This window comes from Lactuca saligna, chromosome 8 (genome assembly GCF_052625555.1).
Source record: "Lactuca saligna cultivar CGN05327 chromosome 8, ASM5262555v1, whole genome shotgun sequence".
NCBI lineage: Eukaryota > Viridiplantae > Streptophyta > Magnoliopsida > Asterales > Asteraceae > Lactuca > Lactuca saligna.
This window is the reverse complement of record NC_136424.1, coordinates 40314929-40339065: the sequence shown is the minus strand read 5'-3', so window position 1 is coordinate 40339065 and position 24137 is coordinate 40314929. Positions and strand designations below refer to the sequence as shown.

The following is a 24137-nucleotide window of genomic DNA, read 5'->3' as shown; positions in this document are numbered from 1 at the left end:
GCCGGTACTTGGGCCGGGTCTATTCATAAATAATTTGTGCTTTTATGGTATTCATTAAAATCGAGATTAAAAACTTAAGGCAAAACTTTTGTTTTGTATCCTTTTATATACAACAACTAGGTTAAAAACTTAAGGCAAAATTTTTGTTTTGTATCTTTTTATATACGTGTAAGATTCATTTTAAAAAATTATATATAAAATTATAAACATTTGAGAAGTTGAATTTATAAGAAAAATAGAAAAAATTTCGATTATTAAAATTAAAGTGTTTTTTCTTTGTTAAATTTAAACAAATAATTTAGATAAATAAATAAATAAAACTAATGGGCTTTAATTTATAAATTTTAAAATTAGAAGGAAAATCAATTAATGAAATTGAAATGTCTTTATTATTATATTTATTACAATTAATACATTTAATAAAAATGAAACAACCACAAAATATCATGTGGAAAATTTTTAATTTGAAATAATTATAAAATAACATGTGATCAAATCAATAAATATGTGATAAGTGTTAAAAAGTTTTTTATTTATTAGGGAGGATTCTAATGAACCAAACTATTTTGATTTAGTCACTTCTTTTTCCTCTGCCGGATAACTTAAACCCATAACACCTTTTATCATTTTCATCCTACCATCTCATTTTAGAAATTTCATCCTACCATCTCATTTTAAAAATTAATTTGCGGTTCATGTTTTATCTAACATAATAAATGAAAATCATTTTTGTTAAATGTCATGTTTTCATTAAATTTGATAAATGTTATTTTTCTTGTTTTATTTATTATATTCTTTGTATTTATATAAAAGTATTTTTTAAACACATAATATTTACAACTTTATATTAAACTTTTAATCTAACCTGATAAATGAAAATCATTTTTATCAATTGTCATGTTTTCATTAAGTTTGACACATATCATTCTTTTAGGATTTTTTGAATTTTTCTTTTCCACTTTGTTATTTTTTTTTCTTAAATTTAAAATTCATATTTTAGTAAGGGTCTATATATATAAAGTAAATCATTTTATTAAATTTCAGAATAAATATTTTGTTTTTTTCATTTCTCTTTTAAATCTCCTATAATTAACTCTTAAATCATTATATCATACATTATTATTTATTTTAAATGTCAAGATCTTTTATTAATATATATTGAGTTACTTGCTTTATTTATTATATTCTTTGTATTTATATAAAATTATTTTTTTAAACACATAATATTTAAAGCTTTATATTAATTTTTAATTTATATAAACTCGTATAGTATACGGGTCTTATACCTAGTGATATACTAAAATGAAGTCGTTACTGGTAACAACACATGTATAACAATTTATCTATTTTAATAATGTTTAAGTTTCGAAATTAAAATGTACAATATTTAGATATACAACACAAACAACATTTATCAAATGTTTAATATTATTGTCATCATTTATCTATATAAGATATTTTATGTTAGAAATATAAAAAGATGTCACTAGCTTCTAAACGTTAATTTATCGTCATTAAATCAAACAACTCAAAAAGGTTTATATATTATGGCTTATTCAAATCATAATTTATCCTAAAGCTATCCATAGTTGATAGCTTTGCACGCATGAAGGGCTGAGCTGGAGGGGCTAAGGACGCGTGAACACCACCCCTAGTCCCGATGGTTTGGTTGTGGCGTGGCCATGGAGACAGACGAGGACGTTGCATGTGATTGGTTCCCTCACATTTTCTCTCTTTATCTCTCTCTTCTTTTTGCATATTCACTGCCTAATCACACGTGAACACCATTTCAACAATCTGATGGATTGGTTGTGGAATGATAAAATGTCTAGAAGAACATCATCAAGTTCCTTTTTTCCGGGATTTCGGCTACCTATAGGCGAAAGAATTAGACTTTTATCGGCTGACTATTCATAGGCGAACGAATTAGGCTTTTGAGAAGGACTAAGCAGCAATCTCAGTGAAACGTGAGAGGCTCATTGCGTACGAGCTTCAATAGTGAGAGCTAAGCTAGGAACGGGGAAGGATGAGCAAAGAGGGAAGGACTTTCTAACTGAACTTGACTTACCCATAGAAGGAACGACTTAAAGGGTTCAGGTTTCTGGTTGAATACCTATCCCTGCCTTCTAGCATTCATGCCTCATCTTTCAGATTAATCTAGCATTGCATACCGGATTTCTGATATCTCTATCTTTTTTTATCCGGATTTCGTATCTATCTTTCTCATACCTGATTTTGTATGCTCATGCCTAATCCTCTTGATTAGACTATCTATGCCTATCTTTCAATCTGGATTTGATATCCCTCTCTAACCTCTTCAAGGCATACGAATGGAGACAAGCCAATAGGGACAGCAGTAAGGGGAGTTCGACTTCAAGTTCAAGGTTGTACGAAGGTAGGAGACGTGGGAAAGGTATTTGAAAGTTGCTAGTTCTGCTTTCCGGCTAAGAGCATCTGCTACTTGATTGGTTCGACCTGTCTTATATTCAAAGTGTCCTCTTTTTGCTTTCCGTTGATATTTTGATTTTCACTAAAATTGGAATTGATATTCAAATTAAAAAGAAGTAATTTGCTTGGAATAAACTCGGAAATTTAAAGTAGGTGCAAATTCTCCCAATTTGTGTCCTACCATACGATCTGTTATATAAATAGGTAAATGTTCCTTTCTATTATGGATAGCAATATTATGGGTATAATGATAGATGCCCGGGACCAGGTTATTATTATTTCTTTTTCTGTGACATCACCTTTATTCACAAACCACGCGTAACTATTGTCCAAAGCCTAATGGTTAACACTATTAATTCCCTGTTATGACCGTCGAATACAAATAATTACTGCAAATATCATAATGAATGAATTATTTTGGTGGAAAAAATTGTTTGAAGCCTTAGTAAACATTGGAGATTAGTATGATTGATTATATTTTCAAAAACTGTCACTTATAAAACTAAAAAAATAAAAAATCATTTATATAAAAAAATTAAAAATAAAAATCTTAACTTTGCGGTCATTAAGATAGTTTTATTACAAAAGTTGATGACTGAAAAGATAAGATACATTTCAAGAAAAAATAAAATGTAGTATGGTGCATAATTTTGTGGTGGCCGTACTACGAATTATAATAACATTTCAAGAAAAAAAAAAAAAAAAAACGATTACTTACTACAAGTATATTTGTATATGGTTATTTTTGTGATTTTTTTCATACTAAATAAAATATTAATCGAATGATCGGCAAACCTTAAATTGAAGGTGAGGTATGTGACACTCATATAAGAATTAAGATATAATATTTTTTAAGTAATGACACAAAAGTAATGGGCCATGTCATTCATTTCGAAAGACACGCAGCCAGAATAGTTGTTAAAGACGTGGAAGAAATTGTGCTTAAAATATTGACAAGACGACGAAACTCGAAGCCGACTGCGCCTACCTTTCATTTTCCACATTTTTTTTAGGTATGTGTTATTGTTTTTTTCTTGGTGAAATGTTGAAAGAATAAAATTTGGTTTATATTAAGACAAGATGGTTATAGAAACATAATTGCACAAAGCCAATGGCTTAATAGTTGTAAAATTAGTTTTTATGTAACTATGATTTTTGGTTTTTAAAAAAAAAAAAAAAAAAAAAAAAAAAAAAAAAAACCTTTAGTGTAACATAATTTTTACTTTTTGTGAAGGATGTTCGTTTAAAATTAATTTAAATTGATCTTGTTTTTTCTACGTATGGATGCTAATAGTTTGAACTAAATTATAATTATGAACCAATTACATTAAAATTCAGTTGGATTTATTTATTATTTTATTATTATTTTTTTTTTGTAATTTGAGTTTCAAGAATAGAGAGAGATTCCAAAAAATATATATATACTTATACTAAGAAGAGATCATTTTTCATATTCTAACATATGGAATCCTTTAATAAGTTTTGTTTGACACCAAATGAATTTAGAACCTAATTCAATTCAAATTCGCTATTACAACATTTTCTAACCAACTGTGTTTAATCATTAAAGTATTAAAGATGAGAAGTTAAATATTCTCTTAATTATTCTTTTTATACATCTTTTATCACTTTTAGATGATCCCAAGTGTAATAAAAATATAATAATGTTATAATTTTACATGGATAGAAAGATGATAGGATATTTGATTTCTAGATATATCCCAAAATAAAAAATATAAACAAATAAACAATTGTTATTAGGCATTTTTTTTGGAATAAAAGAGGATTTACAGCCTTTTGGAATTTTCCCATAATCTTGAAATGTTTTTATATATTCCATACTGTTCGGTGTCTTCCTAGAAACCTACAAACCCCATATTTAATCTCACCAAAATGCATTGCTAGTATTTGAAAGCCTTCTATAAATGATGGGTTCATCGAATTTAGATGCGAAAAAAAAAATTGAAAAATCAAATTCAACATTGACTTCAATCATATTCAATATCAAATCACCATTAGACATGGCATCCGCATTCGTCGATTTTAAGAAATAAAACTGTCAAAGACGAAAATTAATTATTAATAACCTAAATACTAGCATACATATCCAATTACTACTTTAAAATTATGTTTTACTAAAATAAAAATTTACTAAAACCTATTGTTATTAAGCATAATTTACCCATTTAATCATTTATATATCTATTTTTATTTTATTACATCATCATTTCCTTCAAACAGGATTTTTCCACGAAAGGGACCGGATATTGCTGACCATTCACGGCTTCGGAAGAACATCTTTTAGGTTCACTTTCAGCCCACAATTCGATAAGAACGCTGACGATGCGCAATCAACCTTATTATACGCATTTTCTCCAACACACTTCAATTATTTCTTTATCTTTAGATTCCATTCAATTCAGACACGCACTCCAATTCTCTGTTTTTCACTACCAAAACTCCAAACCCCAAAACCCCTCAATTTCCGCCGCAAATTCCCCCAAAACACCATGACAATCCAAGCAGAAACCCATCAAATCAAGAAACACAAACACCCCTCAAGAAAACACAGCAAGAAGAAAGACAGCGTTACAGTTTCAGTAAACGAGAAATCCCCACTGATTCCCAAGAGAAAAGGCGCTCACAATGAGTTTAATGGCGCATCCATGTCGGGGGCTGTCATGAACCTTTCCACCACCATCATTGGCGCCGGAATAATGGCACTTCCGGCCACCATGAAGGTCTTGGGCCTCGGCCTCGGTATCGTTGTCATAATTCTTGTTGCGGTCTTGTCGGAAGCCACCGTCAGAATCTTGCTAAAGTACAGTCGACCCGGTGGCACAGATTCGTATGGCGGATTAATGGGTGATGCGTTTGGGGAAGTCGGGAAGAAGATGCTTCAAGCTTGTGTGGTGATTAATAACATCGGTGTTCTTGTTATCTACATGATTATCATCGGTAACTAAGCATTCAAGAACCATAATTCATCATCAAGAAACGCATAAAAATTGGATTTTTTTTTAACGATTTCGTGTGTTTAACTGTTTATGCTATGAAAAGGTGATGTGGTGGCTGGATCATCGTTAAACGGGGTGCACCACCCTGGTTTATTGGAAGGGTGGTTCGGACCACACTGGTGGACTGGAAGAATTCTTGTTCTTTTACTCACAACTCTTTGCGTTTTTGTTCCATTAGCATCTCTCAAGCGTATGGGTATGTTATAATTTATATATCATTTCCATAATCCCAAATCCATTTTAATGTTTAATCTTACGAACAACATTTTATATATATGCAGATTCACTTAGTGTTACATCAGGTTTAGCAGTTGCACTAGCGGTGGTTTTCTTAATCATCACTGCAGGAATCGCTATCTTTAAAATGGCAAGTGGGACCCTCCAAATGCCAAGATTACTTCCAGAAATCACCGATATTAACTCGGTTTGGAACCTCTTCACTGCAGTTCCTGTTCTTGTTACTGCTTATATCTGCCATTTTAATGGTGCGACATGCGAAAAAATCGTATAAATTTATTTAACTTTATTCACGAATGAATAATTGAATCTTTTTTTGTTCATGGGCAGTGCATTCGATTGGAAATGAGCTTGAAAACCCTTCTCTTATCGAACCAATTGTACAGATTTCATTGGTGTTATGTACGATTGTGTACATAATGACTAGTTTCTTTGGGTTTATTCTCTTTGGGGACGCGACAATGGGAGATATATTGCAAAATTTTGACTCTGATTTGGGAGTTCCTTTTAGTATCGAGCTTAATGATATTGTTCGTGTGAGCTATGCTTTACACCTCATGCTTGTTTTCCCACTTGTGTTTTATGCATTACGACTTAATACAGATGGGCTTTTTTTTGGATCATCTGAAGTGCCTTTGGAATTGGACAACAAGCGATTTGCTATTGTTAGTGTAGGTCTTCTTTCGGTTATATATTTGGGTGCAAATTTTATACCAAGTGCATGGGATGCGTTCCAGTTTACAGGAGCAACTGCTGCTGTTTGCATTGGGTTCATCTTTCCTGCATCAATTGCTATAAGGTATGAGCTATCATGATATCATGATATCATGAATCATCCCTTTTTGTGCGTGAAGTTATGAACATTTGTTGAATTGATGGGTGATTTTGTATGTAGGGATGTTTATGGAATAGCAACGAAAGGAGATAAGATTTTAGCTGTTTTGATGATTTGTATAGCTGTTTTTGCGAATGTGGTGGCCATATATAGTGATGCTTATGCTTTGTTCAAGAAAACCCCGTCTACCCGTGCGTGATTTTACGTAACCAAGTCGGGTTTGGGTCGCAAAACGGATCGAGCGAAGCTTTGTATAAATGATTGTTGTATTTGAAGGTGTTTTTGTTAAGTGTAAGAGAACTCATTTGAACTCCAAATATGTAAAATAAGTTGTAATATCATATCATTACATTCATAGGCTTGTGCCATGAATATTTGTTAATTTCTTTGCTAGTAATTATTTTTTTTGTAGGTGTTCGTAGATGGTTAAATGTATCGAAAACATATTTCAGATTAAAACTCGGGATATCCAATCTAAGAGGTAAAAACCTTTACGAAGCGGGCTAGTCCAGTTGGTCCAATCAACCAGTTCACGGTTAGTAATTAATAACCAGTTCACGGTTAGTAATTAATAAATATATGTTAAGATTATCATACCCATAATAAGTTTATTAAATAAAAATGAGTTTGCAATGAATAATCATTTAATTGTAGTGTGGCTTCTATTAATAATGAAATTGGGATTGGGATGAATTATTAAATATTCATTGAATATGAAAAATAAGGTCATTTCAATACATTGAATTATTAACATTCAATTATTATCATATCCACATTTTGTTTATTATATTATTTTACCCATTAAATTTTATATTTTATTAAACTCTATTAAAATTTAAATGATTGTCACACTGAATTTCACTTACTATACTATTTTTTATTATATTTATCATTTTATAAACAATGGTGATACATAAAACTAGAAAATAAAATCACTGCAAAATTAAAAATTAAAGATTGCTAATTAAAAATTATGAATAATATACGAAAACAACGTATATTGCAGTACATCATGTTATTCGACATGATTTAACCAACTATCTAGTGGCCTATCATGTAAGACATTAGTCTCTCATATGTGAAGTCCAGTGTTCAAATAGTCTTGGGGGTTTCAACTAGGAATTGGTCATTAGAGGGTATGCGACGTAATCGGTGTCTTAATATAATGTCCAAAGGTCGAGCCCTCCTAATCCTTGCAAAATCATGGAGTCGCAGTGGACACGTGGAAACTCATTTATTTATGAACATTTTGTTGTAATGTAATAATGTGTTATTATTTCAAAAACATTTAAGTAAGCTTTTTTATTCTTTAAGATTATTAAAAAATAATAATAAACAAGAGTTATTTACTTACAAAACTAAAGTTAATAATTTTATAAACTCGTTATTACATACAATTAAACTAAATTATTAAATGTAAAACAAATTAGAAAATAATAGATAGAATGCATTCAATGCCACATCATTCATTCAAGTCTCATTTAACTTTTCATTAAATATAACCTAATTTCGACTAATTAAAAAAAAAAGCCAAATATTTAGTTATTTATGTGAAATGGTGACCAAATGCAAATGAAAATTTTAATTTTGTTACGGCTATTATCAATAAAATATGTCTAATTCTTCACAGGACATAACTCAATTAAATGCAATTGAGTGAACCATGTTACTTCATTGTCTATATCATCATATGTTTTCAAACCATTTAACTCATAAATATTGTTGGTCAATCATAACTTTGACCCCTTATCTTTCTAAACGTACAACCAATAGAGATACAATGAGAAATCTGAAATATTAAACGTTCTTATCCCGTTACATTAACAAAACGAGTAAATCTCTCATTAACTGTCCCACATACATCAACATATATGTCCTGAAATATGTGTACTTTTTATTGGCTTTTTGGAGTTTCTTTACTTTTTTTTTTTTTTAACGGCAAAGAGGAAAAAATGCATTAAGAAAGCCAGCAGGAAGCTGGACAAAAACAGTACATATACAACATTGAATTAGAATGGAAATTTGAAATGAACTAAACTAGATAAACTAATGATGAACTAGAGATTTGTGTTGTGAACCAAAACTCATGACTAACTGGAATTCCCCAAATGGGAACTACTACGTCTGAGGTATCTTCAACCTTTGAATGAGGCAGCACCAACAGGGCGTAACGGGCAAAATATCAGTGCTTCAGTCCATAGGTCTAGAGCCGCCATGAAGGGGACCCCAATCAGCAGTAAGCTCTAAGCTACTTCGTACTCCTCTGGGAAAATGAGATGCATCCAATCTTTGGCTGACATATTTGAGGTCGTCTTCAAGAAGATTCTCCAAGTGGGCATATTCGGATATTAATGGGATTTATGCAGCATAAACCAAGAAGTATCCAGATGTGAGGCCCTGCGAAAAGAAACAGATCGAAAGAGAGAGAAAGACACACGCCAACATAAAATTCACCCCCCACCCAAATTTATAACACCAAACACATGAAAGAAAACACGAAAAAAATGCCAAGCACAGTTATGTTCCTAAAGAGATGGCTACCCAAGGAAAGAAAAACACACGCTTAACTGCACTTGGCATTACTCCAAGACACCAATTAATATTGACACAAAATGCCCTCCACCATAAACATTACAGCACATCAGCCTCAAGGATTGGATTGCAGCACCATTCTAACCATCTAAGCTTTTTAGATTTATGTCTAGCATTTATCCATAAATATGATAGGGTCTGGATTTCATCTGCAAGACCAGAAGGTGAGATGTGTTTGTCTGAATGAGCCAGCTTGTTCCTATATTTCCAAATGACCCAGATAAAGACCAAGGATACAGCTTCGTGGAACACTCCTAGATCTTTTTTAGGTGGAAGGTTATTCCTACACTGAAGTAGACCTGAAACCAACTGGAAGCTCGATGGAAGTAAATACCACCATAATCTAATATCTCCCCAAACTTTTAATGCCACTGAACAAGCGGTGAATAAGTGGGTCTCATATTCTGCATGCTGGTTGCAGAGGGTGCACAGCGTGTTGGAGCCAATTCCTAATTTGTGTAGGTTTTCTTTTGTAGGTAATCTGCCGTGACAGATTCTCCACGCTAAGATGTTTACTTTCCGAGGCACAAGGTAGTTCCAAATCCAACAATTGTTTGTTTTTGGGAGGAGCTTGTTATCGATGTGACTTCTCAGTGAGGCTACTGTGCATACACCCGAAGCCTCTAACTTCCAGAACCGCCCATTAGTTTGGTTTGAGTTGAGATTAATAAAGAGGTTTTGAAAATCTAAATCATGTTTTGATAAAGTAGAGTGCAAATTTACAATGGTGCCCCAACAGAAGCCTTTTTTTCTTTGCTTTTGAGGGAGCATTGAAGATCTGTTTTTCCACGGCTTCTTCCATAGCAACATTTAGGCCCTCAGCAGCCAGGATAAAAAGGAAAGGGGATAGTGGATCCCCTTGACATATTCCCCTTTCAAGATCAAATTCTTTAGTAGCTGACCCGTTTACTATTACTGAGGCTCTAGTTGATGATAAGCATCCCCTAATCCAACTTCTCCATTTTTCCCCGAATTCCATCTGTTCCATCACCGATTCTAAATACCCCCAATTAAGGCAGTCAAATGCCTTTTCAAAATCCACTTTGAATAGGAAGGCCTTGGATTTGCTTTTCCTGAGCCAAGATATGACTTCATTGACTATTAGAGGCCCGTCCAGGATGTTGCGGTCTTTAATGAAGGCTAATTGAGTGTAACTGATGACTGGTGAGATAACCTTCTTTAGTCTTTCTGAAAGAACTTTAGAGATGATTTTGTAGAGGCTCCCTATAAGACTTATTGGGAGATAATCATCAAAGGTGTTAGGGTCATTTGTTTTTGGAATTAGGGTGATGAATGACGAGTTGCAGCCTCTGTCGATAATCCCTGATCTTTCAAAGTGTTTTACTACCATATAAATATCTCCTCCAATTTTTTCCCAATACTTCTTTATAAATGCGAATGTGAATCCGTCTGGGCCTAGGGATTTATCAGATCCACACAACCACACTGCAGATTTGACTTATGCCAAAGTTATGGGAGCTTCAAGTTCCAATCTAAACTCAACAAGTAGTTTTTTGAATTTATGACTTGTGAAAATCGGTCTGGAAGGTTATGTTTCCTTAAACTTGGTGGAAAAGTGTTTAACCACTGGGAGTTACTATCCAAGCTCATGATAGATTCTAACTCAATCCATAAGAGTTTTCTACGGCCTGGATCGTTTAGGGTGTAAACATTTATGAAACCATACATTGATTTTGATGGGATCCATACCCCTTTGGTTAGAAGATAGCCGTGACCTGAGATTGCCTCAAATAAGCTTAAGAGATTTGGTTTCCAAACTGTTGTGATTCCCCCAGAAAGACTAATGGGATCAGAAACTTCACAATGGAATTTGGAGTTCCCCCAGATCGATCTGTCTAGACAGCCTTTGAACTCCTCTATTTTTGTTTCATGTAATCCTAAGAGAAAAACTTGATTACCCCCTTAAGATTCTTGATCCAATCACGTTTAACTTCACACCCAACACCTCTACAGTTCAATGATAAGATATTCATTGATCAATGATTGTGACTCGCCTTTTCCTGATAATTTTCCTGATTTGATCTTCATATCCTTGAACACTAAATCCAATCTTTTCACCAATTGCAACTGTTTGTGATACTTCTTTATCCGTATTCGAGATAGATTTTGAGTTCCTGTTCTGCTGACTGTTTGTGAATTTTGGTGGTTTGGGGATAATTGGGGGTTTACATTGGTGGAAGATACAGGAAGTGAATTTAAGTCGATATGGATATTGTTTTGATTATTATTCAGTGGGATTTTTTGATTTGGGCTAATTGAGTATGTAGGTCCTTCTTGACTTGGGTTGTGGGGTAACTGGGTTTGGGCTACTTCTTCCAAGAATTGGGTGGTATGACGGACACCCGTGTTTTGAACTGTTTGTAATTGAGGGGAGTTTGCAAGGTTTACGTTATAGTGCATGATGTTGCTTGTGTGCCCAAGGGACTCTTCGGATTTAGCCCTAGCCTCTGTGGTACTTCTCGGATGTCGAGGGTCTCCATCTTGGAAATTGTGAGTGTAATTATTGCACACCGGAGCTCTTAGTCTTGCCGCCCGGACTGATTTCTCCGGCGATTTTGAACGGGTTCTGCTATTATCGCCATGGTCTGGAGTGCAGACAAAGTCTTCATCTTCATAGCTGTTATTGTCTCCTTCTTCATAGTTTTCACCGTTCGATTCATAGTGGTCTTCCCAGTTCGATTTCTCTGTCCATTTAGGACTGAGGGTAAAGTCATTGCTAGCGACCACAGGGCTTAACCTCGTGGACTCGAGGAGATCTTCCAAAACTGTAATTGTACATGGGGGGTTATCCAGGAGTATAGTGATTGTCTGATTGATTAACCCTGGGTGCGAGGGTAGTATCCCCACTCTTCCAAACGCCATGTTAGGATTATCGGTTGCACATTCTTCCGGTATTATTACGTTGCCCCAAGTCTTTGCATCGCTTCTTCACACCAAGCATGTTGTGGTATTCCGAAAATCATTATTGATGATAATCTTTCGTTAAAATTTTCTTTTGGGTTCCAGTTGTACATCGTCTTGAACCAGGGTTTCCATATATGCCCTCCTTCCATTAGGAATTTGGTTTTGTCGGCTTCACTTTCGAATTCCACTAGGGTCTTCATTCCTCCCAAGTATCTCATCACTATTGTAGGGCATTCTTCTACTTCAGTAAAGGCTCTCACATTCATTAATGCTTGGAAATTTTCCACTTCCCCAACTAAGGCACGTTTCATGAACTCTCTTGTTTCCTCATAAGATGTCATCCTGATCTGTTTTGGACTTGAGTTTGATTTTGGCGGTTTATCTCCTATCAACGCTTCTGCATAGCTTTTGGGACTTGACTGAACGTATTGTTTGTTGGGTTGTTGTGGTTGATGATGGTTGGAGGCGAATGGGTGTTTGGTTTGGCGAGTATGATGTGGAAGATGGTGGCGGTCGTTTGGGTATAGGTGATGTCGGTTGGGGAATTAAGTTGTTGTCTTTTTGCAAAAAAAACAAAGTGGGGATGTTCCATGATTTCCTTTTGGGAGGATATTTGGGTGGAGAATTCATCTATTAGAGTATATGGTATGGGCAATGAGAAGTGGTGTTTTTGTTGATGTAGTATCTCATAACATAGTCATAACATCATAAACATCATTTCCCCCTTGGTGTTATGGCATATCTTGTTGGTGTTATGACATATTGAAACGAAAATATTGATTGGCTGCACATTTCTTCTGTCTTTATTTTTCTTCTCTTAACATAGTCATAACACCATAAACATCATTTCCCCTTTGGTGTTATAAATTGTTATAACATCAACTCAACAGATCCATACCTAATGCTCTTATAGAAACTAGTAACATCATTCATGATGTTATAGAAACTAGTAACATCATTGACATAAACCATAAGTTAAATTTATTCCAACTACATAAGCCTTCCATAAAATGCATCTTCCACCTTATTTTACAAAATGAACTTCATAAAATATAAGAAGCAACACAAGCCAAACTTTGTCTACTTAAACTATAACATAATCAAAGATCAAAATGATCACCTCAAGTTAGCAAAAAAGTTTTACCTTATACTCGCATCATTTTCATGGAAAATCATGGCATGATTGTTTAGAATATCCTATTATATCTTTTTTTTATTAGGTCGATGCTCCAAAGATCAACTAAAAATCAACTTCTTAGTCATATGTAGTCTAATATATGATGTTACAAATAAGACAGCAATGTCTCATAAATCACAATGTTATCTCATAAGTCTTGCCACATTTTACTTGATGAAAGTTGGAATATATTAGAAATGCCCAAAAGGCATTCTTTCTATAATTAGGAAAAAAGTCAACTCTTCCCAGAGCAAAATACAACCTAAAAGTCAATAAATATAACAAGTTAGAACAATTGCTTTGAAAGAAGGATTCACCTTCCAAACACTATACTCTCCTATCTCCTTATTCCCACATACCACTTAATTAATGAACTCCTAACAAATAAATATTGTGTATGAATTAGTTTTACAAAATAAGGCCTGAATGCACCCATCATTTACTCATTTACCCTTTCATCTTCACTTGTATTTCAAGCCTTCTTCTTCAATCCTCAAGTGATTCATTGCTTCATTCCATAAATCCCACATGATGTCATCAAATTTACAGATGTGTGTATGTATGGATGGATGCATTTGTAATAGAGCTCCAAAAGGCTTATAAAAAAAGATGAACATTGTGCTCTTCTTGTTGCCACTCCAAAAGCCGATTAAACCAACAAATTTGTAGAGAAAGAGCCATAAAGAATGTGATTTGTTTTTGTTTTGTTTTGTTTGTTAGTCTTCTTAATTGAAGAAATATGGAGACTTCAAAACCTCTTTTAGGTCAAAATCTCCTCTTTCTGGCAATGGAGGAAATTCCATATTTGGAAACGACTTCTGAAAACTCTCCAACAGCTGTCACAATGCCCTTTTGATCAAAATGGAAACTTTTTTTATCCAAATGAATCTTTTATTCAAAAATAAAAACTTACATTTTCTAGGATTGGTGCCTCGTAAAGTTCAACGAATTTTTCTCTAAGAATCTTGTTCATCTGATCAACATCACAAGCATGTGTCCAAAACGAATCATGCACTCCTGAAATTGGATTTTAATTTATATATTTTTAATGGAAAAAAAAAATTATATAGTATGTAATATTAATGATTTTGAACCTGCAAAACTTAAGCCAGCCTCTTTACAAGCAATGGCTGTCATCATCATGTGGGACCCATCAAGAGAGTGGACAAAGTTAGGAGGAAAGGCTGTTCTTTGTCTTTTCACCATCACCTGTGATAATAAAAAATAATAATAAAAATAAAAAGGTTATTTCTTGCATTTAGCATAATAAAGAAAAGGTTAAAAGATATAACCTTATCGGTTTCTCGTTGTAGTGTCAAAACTTGAAGAGATGTCTTAATCTACACAATTCAAAAAACAACAAAAAGTTTTGGGTCATATTAGCAAAAAAGCCAAAATACAGGGACTTGATTCGACAATTTGACATACTAAAAGAACTCACAAGATGCCTTCCTAACTTGCGGTATGGTTGAACAACAGGAAGTCCAAGAGGAGTTGTCCATTGTACTGGATTGTTTTTCACTGCTATAACCTGTCAAATTTTATAAAAATCAATAAACGTATAAATCTTATCTTACAAAAATATAAAAATTTATACCTTTGCACAATCACCAAGCCAACTCATAATACTTCTTGCAGATTCAAACATTTCCCCCAAAGCAGTTAAAGTTGTCTACAACAAAAAAGAAATACAGAATTTGCATCAAATATTTACTCATATTAAATTTAGCAAAATGGTATTAGAAAAAATAGATTGATTGATATATATTGTTACTTTTGCAGCATAACAAGCAGCAGCAAACAACTCAGCATCATCTTCAATGGAACAACGTTCCTTTAATCTTCTTTTAATTTGATCACGAGCACCAATATATGTCACACCATACACTGATGTCATCACTGTTTGCTTAACTAACTTTCTGTCCACCTGTCCAAGTGTCCATGTCATCATTCATCCATCAATATTGTTTATTATTTGGGAATTGGGAATTGGAATATTATTTATAAAAAAAAAAAAAAAAATCAAATGCTTAAAGAAATTTATATACCTGGTCAACTAACATACGTGCATGTTTGGCATTTGGATCGGTAGTGGGGTCTCCTTGTGCATCTCTCTTCATAATCTCAATCACTCTGCTCACATCACATCAAATTACATTTATTTTAATTCATTATTTTATTTTTTATACGAATTTTTGTTGATTAATAAAAAGAGGTAGTATTATAACCTGGAAGCAATCCCAGAGTAGACATCAGCTGGCTTTTCTCCTTCAACAAGATTAACAGCAGCTGCTCCCAACTAAATATATGTTCAAAAAAAATTCCATGTGTAAGAAATATTAAATTAAAAAATAACGATTAAAGATCTTAAACTATTAACATCTTTACCCTGTCTCTTCCAAGTGCAGCATAATGTTGTAAACCATTACACGAACCATCCTAAAAAAAATTCAAACAAAAGATAAATGTAAATAAATTCTAGATGCATTATATGTTTTAACATTATAACTAATCAATATGACACTATTTTGGTAAGTTAAGTCCCAAACAGACATGACACGACATGACAGAATTGGTTGTATGATTATATCCCTCCCACTAAGGTACTCACAGACTGACAAGACATGACATGACATGATATAGCAAAATAAGTTGTAACCCATACGTACAGATATGATATGACATGACATGACATGACAGAATTTGATAAGATAGATGATTTTTAGTGTCACTTTGTGAAAGAGTAAAGAAAATGTGGCAAGTTGCTTAAAGTAGTAGACACAATGACACACCTGGTGGATAGGTATGTGGGAAATGGCGGTTTCAGGGGAAGAACTTCTTAGAGCTTCGGAAAGATTCATGCATGTAGCCAGGCATTGAAAAGGGTCTTCTGCACCCAACCACCATCTCTTTCCTTCAAGAGGTCGATCTGAAGAATCAAATATTTCATCCAAATGTTTCTCTGCAAACATCATTCGACCCTCGTGGGACAACTTATCCACACCACCACCATATACATTCGCTAGATGTATCTTCAACCATCGTAAGCCTGATGATGATGACAAATGTCTACTTGTTAGTGCATAATTTTTACCTATATATATATATATATATATATATATATATATATATATATATATATATATAACTTTGGTCAGTTAACAAGTAGAGATTTGTCATCATTACCAGATTCTCCAAGAGGTCGACCATCAGCAAACTCAAGAACACCTCGACATAAATCAGAGCCCAAATGATTTAAATAAGGGTGCATAGGATATGCACGACCACGAAAATCAAGATTGTGGGGGTAGTAAAAAGCTTCCTCATCCTTCATTTTTCTAGCAACCTACTCTTGCATTACAAATATTAGAATATAATCGGATATGTGATCTAACAATTTTATACAATAAAAATACATAAAAAAGAAAACACTTACGGCTAATTTCAATTCAATATCACACCTCTGTGAATGCCTTTCTCGGTTTTCTTTTTTAGTGGTTTTAACTTTCCATTTCCATTTTTTAATTTCAATTTCATCATCTGTGTCTGGCTCTTCGGGTAGAGGAACCTATGAAAGATAACAACTATAAAATATAACAAAACATAAAATTTATCGATTTTTTAGTATCTTTAACAAAAAGAAAGTTCTTGATACTTAATACTTAAAAAAAAAACTTACATCATCACGATCAACTAAGTCAGCTAGACGTCCTCCACTAGCCCAAATTCTATCTATAACACCAAGAACTTTCCTATTTACCCTCCATTTTGTGGCACCAAGTGTATTAAGTGCCTGAAATGTTTATAAAAAATGAGAATCAGAAAACGGATGTAGAGAGGAAAAAGGAAACTTTATTAGTTATTACTTATTACACACCCCAAAAACAGGTTCCAATTGCTTCTTTGGTGTTTTTTTAACAACATCACGTTGTTGTTTAGCTCCATGTGTGCGCATTATATAGGATGGTAGAAACAAGTAGGCTCCTCTGTTGTATCTGTCAAATAAAGGGCAAAAATGGAAAAACATAAATGTTACTCTTTTATAATGATGACCAACTTGATTACAATTCTTGTATCCTTAATTTTAAAGATACTGAACAAAAACTAACCTAATCTTCAAGGTTATTCTATTGCTAAACTAAACAACACTAAATCAAACATAAATATCAAAGTCTAAGGATCAAAAATAACAAAAAACAAAAATCCCTAAATGCATACCCAGTCCAATTCACTGGAGGAAGAAGCATTGGCATATATGGAATCACCATGTGCATAGCCTGATTTAAAGATCCAAATTAGAACAATCTTTCATATTAGAAAACAATATATACATAAACATCAAAGATATGAATATATATGCACAAAAAACTTACACTTTTCTCGAGTCCTTTTCGAACAAGAGGATCACATTCAATAACTCCATATCTTCTGCTTCCTCTCCTATATATATAGGATTAACAATCAGCAATGCATCATCAATACATAAAAAAAAGGTCAAATAGTAAAAACTAAAAAGTAAAAAATCATAAATGAGGCCATACTTACGGTGTTTCCACAGTTTTAAGAGTGTGTACAAATGCAGGCCTAATATCAGGAGGACAGTCTTCACATTGGTCAACAGGAGGTTGTATATAAGCAGTCTCCATTAACAACTGGATTAAACGAGAACCAACCTGAAAAAAGCAACATTCACTGTTGAAGATTATCATAATTACCATTTTGCCATCAGGGTTCATTTACAAACCTTAACTTGAGCATCCTGACCCCATGGCTTCAACTGGTCTTGTTGTTTCACTATGTGCCTTACTTGCTGAAGCTTTTTCTTTTTAACTAAATTGGTTACTTTCTTCCTCAATTTCTGTAATTGTTGCTCGTTGTTTACAGCTTCTGAATCATCATCAGGGCTCTCATTTAATGAAGCCTTTCGTTTGGATTTCTCCATGAATCTGTGTATTCTCGCCTGATTTTTATATCAGAAAGAAGGAACACTTGAATGCTTGGATGTTGTAAAAAGGGAAGGAAAAAAATGAAATTTTTGATGCAACTAACCTCGTGTTCAACAGCTTCACCGATATGTAGAGCTGCCTGGACCACCCTAGCGCCACCCTGACCTCCGCCAGTCATCAACAGACCCATTAGCTTGTGCATTGTAATTATCGTCATCATATCAGCAGGTAACTGGTCGAATTGTGGAGCATAAGCTCCTCGATTCCTACCTTCCCTACATAAATCCTGCTCTGAAGCAATGGCGTTCTTCAATGGCTCAAACCAACCAAGAAATAAGGATTTCACGTAAGGCAGATTGGGAGCGAGTTTCTGTTCACACATGTCGACTAAAAGTTCCTGATACTCTTTTGCTGCGTTCTCCCATGCTTCTGTCTCTATCTTTATCTGGCGTCTCCTGAGTGCAATGTACTTCCCTTGCCCAATTCCGTTGACTAATCTCGGCTGCTTTTTGTGATCGGAGCTATTAGATTTCGTTTCAACCGCTTTGATTTCTTTATTCAAATGGTGTACCATTTCACGAATTTCATCGCTGTCTTCTTCTTCTGTCGAAACAATCTCCTCCGCTGCGGCGGAACTGGCATAGCCCTTATAAGACCGATGTAATAAACCGAAAGAAACCCCTAAATTTGTGAAACCGGAATCACCCAAGACGTTGATTCGCCGGAAACCCCGCTCTCCATACGAAGGATGTCGATAAGGGTGAAGCTCTAACTGTCTAGGTTTTTCAAACAAGTGGGTATCTCTAAAATTAGATTTATCGGCGAATGATTTCAGCTTCTTGACAGAAGCTCGGTTACATACGCTTCTCCACATGCTAGAGTGGAGTGATTTATTTGCAGAAAAATTAATGGGTTTCTAACTATGTACACGGTTGATGCAATTTGCAGAGAGATAGATCGAACTAATACAAGGATTTTAAGAACTCGTTGGTAAGATGGATGCGAACGGGTGAATCTATGAGTGGCGATGAAAGAATCTGACAAAATTTGAGGATTTGTGTAGGAGGCAAAGTGATGAAGAGTGGCCGCCTTAAACCCTTGCTAAACCTATTCCTGTTTTTGCCTGAATTACGAAAAGATATTTTATTCCTTTTTTTTTCATTTTTTCTTCCTTGTAAGTTGTATATTGTATGTAGCAATTAAAGAGACCAAAATGACACATTAGACTGATGCATGAGTTCAGGGGCTGACTCTCACCCAAGACATGGTGTTTCGTGTCACAACGTTCGCTCCTCCGACATTGTGTAATACAAGGATTCCACATTATCGTTAAGGATCGGTATAAACGGTGTCAATTTCATTAAGCTACGCCTCCCGACTCTCACGCAGGCTTTCCTCATAGAGTGAGCCAACATCACACCAATTCACCTATATTTAGGTGAACCATGAGTCGAATTGGTTGTCTAGAATAATTATTCAACTGATTTCATCATAGAGTCAACATTAAATGACTTTCCTCGTAGAGTCAGTCCTAACCGGCTATCCTCATTGAGCCGACATTACTTGACTATCCTCGTAGAACCAACACTTATTGTCTTTCCCCGTAGAGCCAGCCCAACCCTAGTTCGTTCGACTATCACCATCCTACGGAGCTCTCTCAAACGCCACTTCTAGGCCACTATTTGCTCCCCCATCGCTGCTATCAGACGGTGTGTGTAACCAAGGAAACGCACCAAGAACGGTCAAAGGCATCTGTACCAGCCGGAGGTCAGAGATGTTGTCACTGCCTTCCTGTTATGCACGGCATCTCTTCGTCGGCGTTGCGTCTAAGCCTCGTTGGCGTCCAGATTCCGAGCAAAGTCATGTAGGGGTGTGTTGATGTTTGACTGAAAACCAAAAAGGAATCACCGCCACCACCGTGAGGTGGTGGCTGCCATCCCAAAATTGTTGATGTCACCGCCGTGAGCCACCAGGTGGGTGGTTGCGGTACATCTCGCAATCAGAAGCATGTGTGTGTGTTGTGTATGGTTGTGTTTGATCGGAAAATCGAGGAAGGCCAACACCACCACCGTGAGGTGGTGGCTGCCACCACTTACCACCGCCGGCCACCATTAGGTGGTTGTATGTGTTTACTTTGCTTAGTGTAGTGTGTGTGCGTTTATTTTTAGTATTTTTCTTTGTAAATTGTAAAATGGAATAATGAAAGGAAATTCCACCACCTTAGGGTGGTGGTTGTCGCCTCCTGCCACCACCGGCCGTCGTGTCGGGTGGCGGTGTGCTTTGCCTCGTGGTGTTGATTCGTTTGGGGTGCTTGAAACCCTAATGGGCCCAATGAAGCTTAATGGACTCTAATGGACCCAATAAAACCCTAATGGACTTAATAATATTTTAGTGGGCTTAATAGGCTCAATAAAGCCCTAATTGATCTAAAAGCCCAACAATTTAATAAATGGGCTAGTATTGGGGTTGGAAACCCTAATTAGGGTTTGGAAAACCCTTATGCCAATAAAAGCCTAATTTGGGGAATTAATCGGGATACACAAAAATTATTAATAACTTGGAATATTAAATAATAAACATTGGCAAGATTAATCTAAGTGATATTGGACTTAATGGATTAAGTCCTTAGAGGATTAAGTCCTTAATGGGTTAAGTAGGAAACCTAACCCTAATTGTCATTTTATGTGAAACCCTAATCACATTTGGGTTTATCATTGGGCCTTGATGATTGGGTTATTAAATGGGTTATACAAGATCAAGCAATTAGACTAGAATAATCTAATGGGCCTAGGGTAAGGCCCATGAAAAGGGTTTGGGCCCAATTTGGAAAATTAGGCCATAGTTTGGGCCTTAATGATTATATGATGTTCGGCCTTAGAATGAGACCATGTATAGGCTTGAGCCCAATTTGGAAAATTGGGCTATATGTTAGGCTTTGATTCCTAATTGGCTTTGGGCCTATGGTTTAGGCCTTGTTGGGCTTAAATAAGCCACGCATGGGGTAATGTAGTAATTATCCAAGTATGTATTATGGTTATGCGTTGGGACCCAATTATTAATTAGGTGTTGTTTTGGTGTTGACAGTTCGGGAATCTATCACCCAACAGCTGGGGTTGAGTCTGCGGGACTTCAGCAAGTGTGGGATTGTGTCTACGGGACTTCAGCAGTGTGAGGTGAGTTACATTCCAGTATCGGTGGGTTTACGGCCACAATGCCGACCCACCAGTAGGAGTTGTATGTTAGATGATGGTCTTTGTGATATCATCTAGGTTTGCTACTACCTGATATGTTATATGTTGGCATGATATGTTATATGTGATAGTAGTAGAGCTCAGTTGTTAGGACCGGAGGGTTCGTCAGACACCCCAGATTTGTCTGACAGTATGTGATTATATGTTTATATGCTGGTATGATATGTTATATGTGATAGTGGTAGTAGGAGGGGAATAGTCCCAAAGTTCGGTTTGTTAGGACCGAAGGGTAATTCAGACACCCCATATATGTTTGATAGTACGTTTATGTTATGATATATGTGATATATGTGATAGTAGCAGTAGAGGGTGGAATAGTCCCCGAGGGTCGGTTGTTAGGACCGACGGGTAGGTCAGCACCCTAGAATGGTTTGACACGGGTAGGTCGGTACCTCAGAATGGTCGTACCGGGTAGGTCGGGCACCCCAGAATCGCCTGACAATATGTATGCTTTGTGATTGTATGGTATGTGGTATGATGGGGGAACTCACTAAGCTTCATGCTTACGGTTTTCAGTTTTGGTTTCAGGTACTTCGTGTTTAAAGGAAAGGAGTCGGCTTGATCGCAGCGCATCACACTATGTTTTCCGCACATGAGATTTTTGGGGATTACACTCTGATATGGTTTTCTGATAATATATTTTGATTACTGACACTTTGGTTTAGCACGAGATATTATTATGAATGTTTTTATACTAATAGTTTTATGTAATAACTTATTTAAAAATAAAATTTTTTACATTGAACTTTGGGATGTTGCACATGTTAAGAACATTAATGTCATTGAAGGAGCCAGCTGAGCCAAATAATGCATGTCATATCCACATAGTTTGTGAGGCCACCGCTTCAAGAATAGCAGTTGGAATGTTGGATAATCATGATCGCCTCGGTGTATTGCCCTTTATGGGCATTCGGACAACAACCATATGCCCAGTGGAGGCAATCTAAGCTTCCTAACATTCCAGAAAAATCGTGCACATTTGAGTAATGAGCATACAATTGTTGGATGTCACTACCAAGTAGGTTTGCACAGATATCGTCGACCATATAATCTCATGACATACATGCAAAAATTTTGAAGGCTAATTCGTGCAGTACGCTAATTGATGAAGTACAACGGTGCATATTTGTATATGAGTAAAACCAATTGTACCTTTGGCATCTCGATGTTGTTGAAAAAATGGACACGTTGCCATGACGTTGTTGACAATACGCAAAAAGCAGAGATTTATTAATACAAAACCGACAAGGAAAATAATATCCTATAAACGTGGTGTCATCCACAAAGTAAAATCTTGCACGAGTCATTCATTAGCCGCCTCACGAAATCTTTGTATGTATCTTCTCTCCATCTGACATGCATTCTTCGTATTTTCTTATTGTAATTGATCGATCATATTTTCTGCCTCGTGAATGACCTCCATGGTCATTTTAAGCAAGTCATCAAACATGCCCAATGAAGATGACGAAGACAACATTTTGAGAGAATGTATATCAGTTGTAAATCGATTTTGATGAGTTAAAATGGTTAAGGGTTGAAGTACTTTTAGGTGGTTATATATATATATATATATATATATATATATATATATATATATATATATATATATATATATATATATATATATATATATATATATATATATATATATATATATATAGGTTTAGGTTCTATGGAAAACAAAAAACCCTAAAAATCATAAAAATGCATAAAAAAAATACTTAGAGATCACAAGACTTTTTTTTGAATTTTTTTTATAAAAAATCGCAGCTTTTTATAAAAGTTCGTTGAAAAAAAATAAAAAATAATTTTTTTTAATAAAAAAAAAGTTTTTTTTTTCAAATTTTTTTCAGCGATTTTCTTTAAAAAGCTACGATTTTTTCTTAAAAAATGTCAAAAAAAAGTTTTGTGATCTCTAGGTATTTTTTTTATGCATTTTTATGATTTTTAGGGTTTTTTTGTTTTCCAAATAACCTTTATATATATATATATATATATATATATATATATATATATATATATATATATATATATATATATATATATATATATATATATATATATATATATATATATATATATATATATATATGAAAGTAGCCTTTGCCAGCAACCCCATTGGTCCACTCAACATAGTCAAACTCAGCATTTACTCACCAAGATACCACCTAGCCAATCTCGACAAGCCAAGGGGTCGCAAGCCCATACCGTCCAACCTAAGCATTCATCACCATATTGAGAGTGAAAACATTGATTGTGATCTTGGATCTTCTCATTTGGTTGTAAAATGGTAACGTGATGCCTGCTCGATTAAAACTAACCAGTTAACTCATATACATGTTACATGATTCAATGGTGGGAAAAAAATCCGTATTCTTTCATACAAAAAAAATGTATCTGTTGCATTCTTGAACTTGCTTCATCTATGCATACATTTTGAAAAGAGCATCGAAAACACGAGGAGTGGAATCACACATTCGATAAGAGTGAAGAACAACATCGAAGAGCTTAGAATGGAGGTTTACAACACAAGAACCGATGATCTTCTTTACAATGGATTCAGCCGACACAAATTTACGATTCTTAGTGAGGATGTGGAGGATGATGGAATTTGTTACGGTTGTGAAGTTCAATCCATTTGAAGAATTTTAAAGAAATGGCGTAATCATTTTAAAGCTTTAACAGAATGTGCTTCACTCTAAATGAATT

At 34.7% G+C, this 24137-nt stretch overlaps 2 protein-coding genes across 2 annotated transcripts; one reads left to right on the top strand and one right to left on the bottom strand.

The window, feature by feature from the left end:
* The first annotated feature begins 4819 nt into the window (after positions 1–4819).
* On the top strand, positions 4820–6919 carry LOC145009173 (amino acid transporter AVT6A-like). The gene is made up of 5 exons (XM_078967851.1): positions 4820–5406; positions 5509–5661; positions 5747–5950; positions 6033–6501; positions 6598–6919. Exons 1-5 carry the CDS (start codon positions 4959–4961, stop codon positions 6734–6736), a joined length of 1413 nt encoding a protein of 470 aa, XP_078823977.1. The 5' UTR covers positions 4820–4958; the 3' UTR covers positions 6737–6919.
* A 6501-nt stretch (positions 6920–13420) lies between these two features.
* Positions 13421–19304, bottom strand: LOC145008860 (DNA-directed RNA polymerase 1, mitochondrial-like). The gene is made up of 20 exons (XM_078967484.1): positions 18281–19304; positions 17976–18191; positions 17777–17904; positions 17605–17671; positions 17450–17508; positions 17109–17226; positions 16911–17024; positions 16668–16799; positions 16418–16577; positions 16024–16280; positions 15620–15670; positions 15460–15530; positions 15280–15364; positions 15006–15158; positions 14829–14903; positions 14673–14762; positions 14524–14571; positions 14326–14440; positions 14145–14248; positions 13421–14067 (listed from the first exon to the last, which is right to left on the bottom strand). The coding sequence occupies exons 1-20, from the start codon at positions 19049–19051 to the stop codon at positions 13957–13959; spliced, it is 2925 nt and encodes a 974-aa protein (XP_078823610.1). The 5' UTR covers positions 19052–19304; the 3' UTR covers positions 13421–13956.
* Positions 19305–24137: the final 4833 nt, after the last annotated feature.

What these genes read in the sequence shown, in the direction of transcription:
- LOC145009173 (XM_078967851.1), top strand. Translation starts at nt 4,959, where the DNA reads ATGACAATCCAAGCAGAAACCCATCAAATCAAGAAACACAAACACCCC. An exon ending in TTATATCTGCCATTTTAATG is followed by an intron (nt 5,951 to 6,032) that starts GTGCGACATGCG and finishes GTTCATGGGCAG; the next exon opens with TGCATTCGATTGGAAATGAG. An exon ending in CCTGCATCAATTGCTATAAG is followed by an intron (nt 6,502 to 6,597) that starts GTATGAGCTATC and finishes TTTTGTATGTAG; the next exon opens with GGATGTTTATGGAATAGCAA.
- LOC145008860 (XM_078967484.1), bottom strand. Translation starts at nt 19,051, where the DNA reads ATGTGGAGAAGCGTATGTAACCGAGCTTCTGTCAAGAAGCTGAAATCA. An exon ending in CCTCCAGTGAATTGGACTGG is followed by an intron (nt 17,227 to 17,449) that starts GTATGCATTTAG and finishes TTTATTTGACAG; the next exon opens with ATACAACAGAGGAGCCTACT. An exon ending in TCGACCTCTTGGAGAATCTG is followed by an intron (nt 16,281 to 16,417) that starts GTAATGATGACA and finishes CATCATCATCAG; the next exon opens with GCTTACGATGGTTGAAGATA.